Below are 9,220 nucleotides of genomic sequence, written 5' to 3'. Positions count from 1 at the left end.
CACAAATTTGCTAAATATCCCGAGAGTTTGTAACAGAACGAAGAAATTTCATGAGATTTTGAAAGTAAAATAGATCGATACTGCGTTTTTAAAAATCAATTTCATATCAGCATATGAAAATATATTTGAGTATATTATTTTTCAAAGTGTCAGAAATGGATAACAAAACAGTTATTTTCAATGACTACTTACTTTTGTCCAGCTTTAATATCGGTATCGATATCGGTTATCGGCTACATGAGTTTTAAAATATCGGCATATCGGAATCTCGGCCAAAATCCCAATATCGTTCATCCCTAATTAATTTCACTGCTCCTCACCATAAGTTAGAACTGAAGAAGATTCTTAGATGAAAAGCGAAGCGTCTTGAAAACTTCACATCTAGTTGCTACACTGAAACTTTCAAGCTTGAAATTTACTTTATTTGAAGTTTGGTTTTCTAAAAATCTTTCATATGTTTTTATTTTGTTTGTTTTATTGGTTTTTGTTTGACTAGTAGAAAACTTCTCAATCGACATGTTGGAACTTTGTTTCATAGAAATACTTCAGGTCTTTCTGCTGTTAGCTTAGCGTGTTCATGAGGCTTTTCTTTCCTTTCTGCTGATTGGCTGTTTTTCTCTCCATTAGGCTCTAAGCATAGCCACAGGTCGGACACAGCTGAAGCGGTTCCAGCTGCTCCTCATAGAGGGAACCGAGTTAAAAGGTCTTCAGCTCGACTCAGTGGCACTGAGAGGGTGAGCCCCCCCCCCCCATCTAATCCATGAGGGGCCCTTAAAGATGGCGCTCATCTCATCATGTGTCCCTCTGTGTTTCAGTCCCGCTCTCTTTGTTCCTCCCCGTTGCCGGAGCCCAGCTGCTCCCTCACCTCCTCTTCCTCCTCCAGCCCCAGCGACTGGGGGACTCACGCTAGGGAAGGAGAGTGGGGGGTACAGAACCGAGGACCCAGTCCTGCCAGAGGGGGGCAGGCCTCCCCGCTGCCTTACCAGCACCAGGACCACCAGCCGAGGCAAAGTAAGTTCAAAGTTATTTATGTCAATGAAGGCTCAAAAGGCTGCAGCCAAAATAATCTGTGGATGAAAAGGTCAGAAGAATTGCAGATTATCCAAGTTAAACTGTTCGGACTAGAAATAAACATGGAGCCTTGAGATAGTTTTCCAACTTAAGACACAATGTCAATGTCTAACTCGGTCAATATCTTGGATTCAGTCCAAAATAGCCAGACTATTGTTACGCTACATAATATACCATAGGATACATCGGCTTATATTTGGATTTTCTTGGTTAGTAAATCCACTGACTGTGAAATTAGCTGTGAATCGTCTCCCACAACCAGGAAACTGCTTGTTTTTGCAACCAAATGCACACAGGGAGGCATTTTTACTGCGCATCTCAGTGGGAGTGGGGAGTACCAATATGGCGGCCGGTGGCTTCACTTTTTTCTAGCTATCAGCAATCCAGTGGATAAATAGAGATTAGTGGTTGTGAGTTGTAGAATAAAGGTTAGAATTAGCGTAACTATAGCTGTTTCTGACAGAAAAACGCAACAACAGGGTGAGAGCCTTAAAGCTCACTGATCGTTAGGAGTTAAATTTGTTGCTCTCACCTTTAGGAATTAAAAAGGGAGGGGCGGCGTCACTCCGACCCATTTAGACCCTCATCTCCAAAAGAAAGCAAATGTGATTTATCAGCCAGCTTAGATTCAAGTTAATCTATTTTGGACAAAATAAACCTGACTTGAATCTGTAGGAAACGATTAGGCTGAATGAAATGCAAACCATGCTTTCTATTTTAAAAGCATGTTTGTTTTGCTTCCATTCCACCATAAAGATATACGATATAAACAGTTTTTAAGACAGAAATGAACATTTACTCTATCAAGAGGAGTCATTTAAGCTGCCAGAGGCCATTTAGTCAGAAACACTCCACATATTTGAGGTTTTTATGTATAAATTCATTTTCAGTTCATCTACAGTAGGATGAAGCCCCTCCTCATCCTCCCTGTTAACGTTTGTTTTCTTGTTCCAAACGTCTGTCCTCTCCTCAGTGCACCTGTCCAGAGGACCAAGCCCCATTTCCCTCAGCACACAGGACGCCTGGCCGGTCGCCGCGGCGATAACAGAGTACATCAACGCATACTTCAAAGGAGGACAGCACAACCGGTCAGCATGGAGACGTCCTGAGGAGATTTAATAAACAGGATAAACTTGGCTGGTTACGTCAAACAGTTTTTTTTTCCTCTCCAGGTGTTTGGTGAAGATCACAGGAGATCTGATGATGTCCTTCCCAGCAGGGATCACCCGGATCTTCAATGCCAACCCCAACGTTCCTGTGCTCAGCTTCCGGCTGGTCAACATCTCCAGGATCGATCACTTCCTGCCCAATCAGAAGCTGCTCTACAGGTCAGCCCTCCCCTCCCTCTACCTTTATGAACCATCTTCTTCTTCAGCTCCGTTTGTTGGTTGGTGGTTTCACCGAGTCCGTTTCCTCTCAGTGATCCATCCCAGAGTGACCCAGAAACCAGGGACTTCTGGTTCAACATGCAGGCTCTGCAGCTCTACCTGCAGAGAGAGGCGGAGCTTAACCCGCAGGCATCCTACTACAACGTCGGCGTGCTCAAGTACCAGGTCCGAAAGTCTGAGGATTTTCTTTTTTTCTTTTCTTTAAACAGAAAAAATCCTGCTAAATAGAAACCAGCTGGATGTAGAAAACCTTTTCTTTTAGGTTCCTTTAGACCTCTGATCTGTTTCCCTCAGGTTTCTTCACAGGATCCGGGCCGAGCTCCTCTCCTGTTATCAGCGGAGTGTCAGCGCAGCGGCACGGTGACCCGAGTGTCCCTGGATTATCACTGCTGCCCCGCCACAGCGCCCTCCACTCAGCTCACCTCAGTCCAGGTCCTGATGCCTCTGGACCACAGCGCCACAGACGTGCAGTGCCAGCCTCCCGCCTCATGGTGAGCAGAGAGCCTGCTGGGCCAGAGGACCCGTCACATAGAACTAGAATGAACAGAACCCATTTAATTTGAGGTGTTCATATCGCAGCAGTTAAGTTGTTCATCTTGTGACCCAATCGATACGGTTTTCTGACGATTCAGGGTCTTTTTTAGGACTGAGTTACCAGGAAAGATGTAAGGAACTGGGAGGTTCTGGGGCTCTTAATGTAGGAACCAAATTTAGATTAAAAACAGCTGTGATGAAATGGGCCTGGAAGGAAGAACCTTTTTGATTTATTCTTGAACTAATTAAGTTCTGTAGTGTGTGGAGCGACTGCTGCTGGATGATTCATATTTTACATTTCATCAATCCTATAGCTGATAGAAACTCTTGACTTAAAGGAAAAGGTGGACTTCTGCGGGGGCAAAGGGAGAAAAGCTAATCTGAGGTCCAGATTACGGCTCCTAAACAGCCCAGGATTACGGAGTATTCAGTGTTTTCAGTTTGGCTGAAGCAGCGACGTTGCAACATGGCCGTGGCTCCTTCTGCATCCTGCTTCACTATTTACTGACTTTAAATTTCCGTCCCTGCAGGAACGCTGAGGAACGTCGACTGCTGTGGAAACTTCCCAACCTTTCCCCGACAAACCACAGCAAAGGTCAGAGCCCTGCTTCCTCATTCCGACTAACCTGGAGCCGTCTCAGCCGCTTCAACTGTTTAACACCACAACATACGTATCATAATACATTTTAGTTATGTATGCTCCTGTGCAGCTAAAAGGCAGGAGCAGGATGGATAATCTGAACAGATGCTTTCAGACATTGAGCAGTAAGAGTAGAAGATGGGAGTGATTGGATCGTAGGAAGGTTTGGGTGATGACTCAAGCGACTGCGTTCTGAGAGAAGAAGAAGAGGGGATTGCTTTAAGGAAGACTGGAAAACAATGAGAGAGAGATGGAGAAGTTATTATTGCAAAGGTGATAAAAAGCAGATGGAGTAACGTTGCTGTGGAGGATGACAATGTGACGGGTCACAAAGAGCTGTATCAGATTGAGGAAGAGTTTAAAGGATGGCTGCTTAAAATGATTGGGAACCAGTGACTGAAACAGTATAATCCAGAGGGGTGAAGGAGATGATGAATAAAAAGGCTGATCCTTGGAGGACAACAGTAAAAAACGACTGAGGTGCTTCCAGAGAGATTCAGCTTGAATTGGTCTAAAGGGATAACAGGAAGGCTAACTGAGACAGAAATGAGTAAAAGGCTGATCCTTGGAGGACAACAGTAAAAAACGACTGAGGTGCTTCCAGAGAGATTCAGCTTGAATTGGTCTAAAGGGATAACAGGATGGCTAACTGAGACAGAAATTAGTAGAAGGCTGAATTGAATCCTTTCTTCCTCCCTCCTTCTCTCAAATCATTCAGGATTCTTTAGGGTCTCCGACAGGCAGTGGTCTAGTTGTAAAAAAAAAATAAAAAATAGGGGGGTGTTCTTTTTTTTTTCTTGGAAGCACACACAGTCTAATTAATATAGTCTATTAACCCCCGCTCGTCTCGAGTACTGCTTTCAAAGTTTAAAATGTCTAAAAAAGTGTAGGTCAGGGGTCTTCAACGTTTTCAAAGCCAAGGACCCCCAAACTGATTGCGAGATAGAGCGGGGACCCCCTAATTATATATTGTATGAAATTGTGTTATATCAAACTGGTCCTATGGTCACTCTATTGCATATGGAGTCATGTAACAAAAGTAATTTCTCCCTGGGATTATTAAAGTATTTCTGATTCTGATTCCTGGTTAATGGGACAGGTGTTGCCAATGAAATGGTGCCCAGGTTTGAAAGAGCTCCTGTGTGTCGCTGAATGTGTGCATTGATGACTGAAAGAGATCCTCTGCCTCCATTTATATGTTTACTACAGTGCGTTGAATTCATGTTAATGTGTATTTAAAGACATTTTAATTAGTGCAAAAAATTGCAGGAGGGAATATAAAAAAAGTAATCAACCAAGACTTTCGCGACCCCCCCATGCAGTACCTCCGCGGACCCCCTAGGGGTCGCGGACCCCCTGTTGAAGACCTCTGGTGAAGGTTAATGTGAGTGTCCAGAAAAAAAAATAAAGGAACTACAAAACGATTCATATCGCAGTATTCTCAACCAATAAAAAAGTTCAGCTTCCCCCAAATTATAAACAAGATTATTTTTTTAATGCTAAATTGTCTCTATGCTTCTCAAGCTGCTTCTTTTCCCGTCGCTTTGTTGCCATCCTCATCAGGATTTTATTTATTTTTAACTGCAAAAGTTTCTAAACCTGCATGAACATTTTCTCCTGCTAAATAAGCGGCTCGATGATCAAGGTGTGCTGTGTGTTCCAGGCTCAGGGACGCTGTGTGCCAGCTGGCAGTGCCTGGAGGCCCCCCGCGGCCCCCCGCCCAGCTTGGCCGTTCAGTTTGTGGGCTCTGGGACGTCGCTGTCAGGCATGGATGTGGAGCTGGTGGGGGCCCGCTACCGCATGTCGCTGGTCAAGAAGAGATTCGCCACAGGTGGGACTAACATCCTACATTTAGAGCAGCAGACATGGACAGTTCAAGAAACTTAAAAAAAAAATCATAGATGGATTTTATTGAGCAGACCTTTCATGTCAATGACTTGGATTAATTAGAACCAGCAGGTAACTTCAGATCATTACCATCATAGCAGCAGGACTAGCAGTGATGCAGAACTGCAGCTCAGGATCATGTTGATCAAGTATCGCTGCAACTTTTACAGTCTGACAGAAACATTTTCATTTCAGCTTTTAAATTATTTAGGATTCAAATCATGATTGTTTCAAACTGATAAATTGACGTTATAGATGTGGTTTAATGAATCTGCTGGCTTCTAACTGAGGTCTCTCTCCCACAGGGAAGTACATGGCCGGCTGCTCCCTGTAAACCTGAGCAGGAACCATCAGGTTCCTGAACAGATCCTCGCTGCTGGTCCTCAGAACTTTGCACTTTTCAGAAGCTAGCTCCGTCACGTAGGACACCGTGCGCTTCCACCACGTCCTGCTGTTTTAGGACCAACCTTTTTCCTGTAAATACTTTTTTTTTCTTTCCCTTCTAACTTGGGTTGTTTGTGGTGCTTTTAACTGTTCGGCCGTTTTCTGGAGAGAAACTGTTTTTAAACGAAGCTGCTTTGTTCAGACTCTGTTTGGATTGAGAGACTGGAAATACGCAACATGTCTTTCAGTGAATTATAGAAAATATTAAAGTGCTGATTTGAAATAAATAAAATAAAGTCTTGAGCTGTGCTGCCATGAGGGTATTTAAATAATGTAAATAATGTATCTTTGTACCAACCTGAAGGATCAAGGAGACGTTTGTTTGATCTTCTATCAAACATAGAAAAACCTGTTTGTAAAGCAGATATTTGTTTTAAGTAGAAATTTTGTGTTAAGAATTGATAAAAGATAATAAATAAATAAATGTGTTGAAACGATTTGGATTTCCAACAGTTTATTAAACATTGTGACCAAGTACAAAATACAGTGAAGGTATGCAGTTTATTACAGATCTGTCCTTAGGCTAGCTGAAGTGTCAAGAACAGGTTTAAAAATACACTAAATAAGTTCCGTATACTTGTGAGAAGAAACTAGTTCAATAGAAAATAATCTAAAACAGTTTTACAAAACGTTACACATAGAAATCATTTCCTCCAAAAGCACTTTAAGGCAGATTACAGTGACAGGCACGAGTTACTAAAAGCCTTAAACAACTTAAGACTCTTGTTGCTACGACAACATCCTCTGAGGGGGAAAAAAAATATACGATTTCAACACAAATCCATCAAATTTCATAAATAGGAATTTTTTTCCAGACATTGTGGGTAACTGCGGCCAGCAGCTGGTCTGCACTGATAAACTTAAGTTTTAGACATTTAACATCAGAGTTCAGGCTGCAGTCTGAGCTGCTCTACGGAAAAACAGGAAATTATTAATATGGTTCCCCAAATAACACACTGGATTATCCTGTTTCACTCAGACTAGAAAGACATTAAATGGAAAATGAGTTTTTGAGGCTCGGATCTGTTAAAGGTTCTAGGTCCAAAGATCTAACATGGAGGATTCTGAACATCCTGACACAATCCTGTTGGTTAATCTGGAATATTTCCAACTCCAGAATAATTTAGGATGTTATTCCAGCTCTATGTAGACAAAACCCTGCAAAAGTATTCACAGCCCTGAATAATCTACCTTCTGGGAAAGAATGATTTATTTTACACAAATAAAACCAGAAACATTTTGTATAAAGGGGAGCATTAATCAGGGATGCAGCCAAAGGTTTAAGGACACTCTGGAGGAACTGCACAGAGCAGGAGCTAAAGTGGAATCTTTTTTTTTTTATGCTGGATTGACCCAGAAAAATCCACAAAAAGGTCCAATTAGCCTCAAGATTCAGCAGTAGTGTTCTAGTTGCATGGGAAAAAAACTTGACTGCTCTTCCCTAAAACACACCACCTTAACTTTATAGCATGGAGATGGTAGCATCATGCTAAGGGGATGCTGAAGCTCATTCTAGGCTAGTTCTGAGGTTCAGCAGTCAGAGCTCCACGGGATTGGTTCAGTCAAACCCCTGCAGCCTTTGGCTGAACCGCTTCTCCAACTGGCCTGCTGAGGAAGGAGGGATGCCTCTAAAGAGCAGGACAGTCATTGGGTCATCCTGGTTCAGATCTAAATTCAGCTAAGAATTTTTAGAATTAAATGTTAATTTGTGCTCTACTGACAATCAGACATAGCCTGAGCTAATTAAAAAAAGTTTCTGTCTGCAGATGTGCAAAACTGGTAGGAAGCCTGCAGACTGAAGACAATCTTTTCAGATCCTTTATAATTATGCCTGACTTCAAATTGTAATAAAGAACTTCAAGGGGTTTGAAAACTTTTGCAAGGCTCTTTATATGATCAATGGGTGACCTGAGAGCTTTCTAAGAATAGTTTTTTCCCTAAATATATGTAATTGAGCCAAAAGGAGCACAGCATAGAAACATTTAAGGTAGAAATCCAAGGAGTTTCAATCCCTGATAATCTCTGCTGCTTCAAACAGAGGCAGCTGCTGGGAATAATTCAAGGAAAAGTCCTTTGAGTTCGTAGGCTTCAAGCTCCAGCTTCTAACCGTTTCCTTTTTAATGCTACGAGGAGCAGCAGAGGCAACAAGGAGAGCAAAACTACAACCAGACCAGAGTAGAAAGTGCTCTGAGAGTTTGAGGTTTGAAGACGATACATTCATACTGCGGTTGAGGCACAGCTGAGGGACAGATTGACATCTGTAGCGGTGATTTCAAAGGTAATCTAAGGCACTCAAAGGACACTATGGCGCAACTAAAACAATTTTTTCAAAATCAAAACAGGAACAAAGACGAACCACAAACACCGCCATTTAAAGTTACACATCCAATAATAATGAGAAGCTACTGCACAGAAGTAATTCACAGTTCCAACAAAAACAAAACATCTCTTACACAACTGTGACTTAAAAAAAAAAAGAATAAACCTAAAGGGAGAACCCTTCCTCCTCCTATTTACATTGCACACTTGCTGCAGGAGAAAGAAATGCTGCATCTCCAGCAGCCTGCTTTCTGCCTGCGCTCAGACTGGACTCACACTTCCTGCAGAGGATGGCTTATTTCAATCCTCTCCCTCTTCACTGCTGGTTCAGCGGGTCCGCTGGACACGTCGGCATCGCTTTCTAAATTACTCATCTCATCTGAGAAGGATGCATCTAAAGGCACAGAGAGGACAGGTCTCTTAGCACAGTGAAAACTCTGGTTTTACTTCAATTAAAGCAACAATGTGTAACGTTTTAGCCACTAGGGGCGCTAGAGCTGTCACTTCAGATTTAGCTCCCATGAAAGCAAACTGGTGGCATAGACCTAAAATGAACCAGTCATCCTTTGTGTTTGGAATGTGCTAGCAGGCCAGTTTGGACTGGAGGGTTGAGACGCCATGGAGTTTGTTGTAAATTCAAGGCATGACTCACAGCAGCAGGTTTTGATCTCTTAAAGGAGCAATAAATCATAATGGAGAGACCTAGTGTTTTAAACTGGAGCAGCACACACACATTAATGGTGTGAACATGTATTGCAGCTGAATTAAGTGTCTTCTTGGGTATTGCTGAGACTATTTCTGGGCCGCTTCTCTTGATTGCTTCCTGGTAATTATCATATGAGTGGCCCAAGAACCAGGCGGTAAATACAGGCTACACACTGCATTAAACAGTAGTTACAGACAGAACCTCTGTTGTTGATGCAGAGACCATCACTCT

The 9,220-nt window shown here is 42.5% G+C and overlaps 2 protein-coding genes across 8 annotated transcripts in view; one reads left to right on the top strand and one right to left on the bottom strand.

Moving 5' to 3' along the window:
- Window positions 1-6,564, top strand: part of LOC107091969 (F-BAR domain only protein 1-like) — a 75,836-nt gene extending 69,272 nt beyond the window's left edge. The window contains exons 19-27 of the mRNA XM_015386224.1: window positions 628-734; window positions 816-1,011; window positions 2,045-2,159; window positions 2,244-2,399; window positions 2,492-2,624; window positions 2,754-2,950; window positions 3,524-3,588; window positions 5,297-5,464; window positions 5,826-6,564. Of these exons, the coding sequence (XP_015241710.1) occupies window positions 628-734; window positions 816-1,011; window positions 2,045-2,159; window positions 2,244-2,399; window positions 2,492-2,624; window positions 2,754-2,950; window positions 3,524-3,588; window positions 5,297-5,464; window positions 5,826-5,854 (1,166 nt within the window). The 3' untranslated portion in view covers window positions 5,855-6,564. The remainder of the gene's footprint in view (window positions 1-627; window positions 735-815; window positions 1,012-2,044; window positions 2,160-2,243; window positions 2,400-2,491; window positions 2,625-2,753; window positions 2,951-3,523; window positions 3,589-5,296; window positions 5,465-5,825) is intronic.
- Window positions 6,565-7,471: 907 nt separating this feature from the next.
- Window positions 7,472-9,220, bottom strand: part of rfx2 (regulatory factor X2) — a 37,195-nt gene continuing 35,446 nt past the window's right edge. For all 7 annotated transcript variants that reach the window (XM_015386214.1, XM_015386220.1, XM_015386217.1 and 4 more), the window contains one exon: window positions 7,472-8,677. In XM_015386214.1, the coding sequence (XP_015241700.1) occupies window positions 8,556-8,677 (122 nt within the window). In that variant the 3' untranslated portion in view covers window positions 7,472-8,555. The remainder of the gene's footprint in view (window positions 8,678-9,220) is intronic.

Source organism: Cyprinodon variegatus, unplaced genomic scaffold, assembly GCF_000732505.1.
Source record: "Cyprinodon variegatus isolate N-32 unplaced genomic scaffold, C_variegatus-1.0 Scaffold359, whole genome shotgun sequence".
In the NCBI taxonomy this organism is placed as follows: Eukaryota; Metazoa; Chordata; class Actinopteri; order Cyprinodontiformes; family Cyprinodontidae; genus Cyprinodon; species Cyprinodon variegatus.
This window is presented reverse-complemented; position numbering and strand designations above follow the sequence as displayed.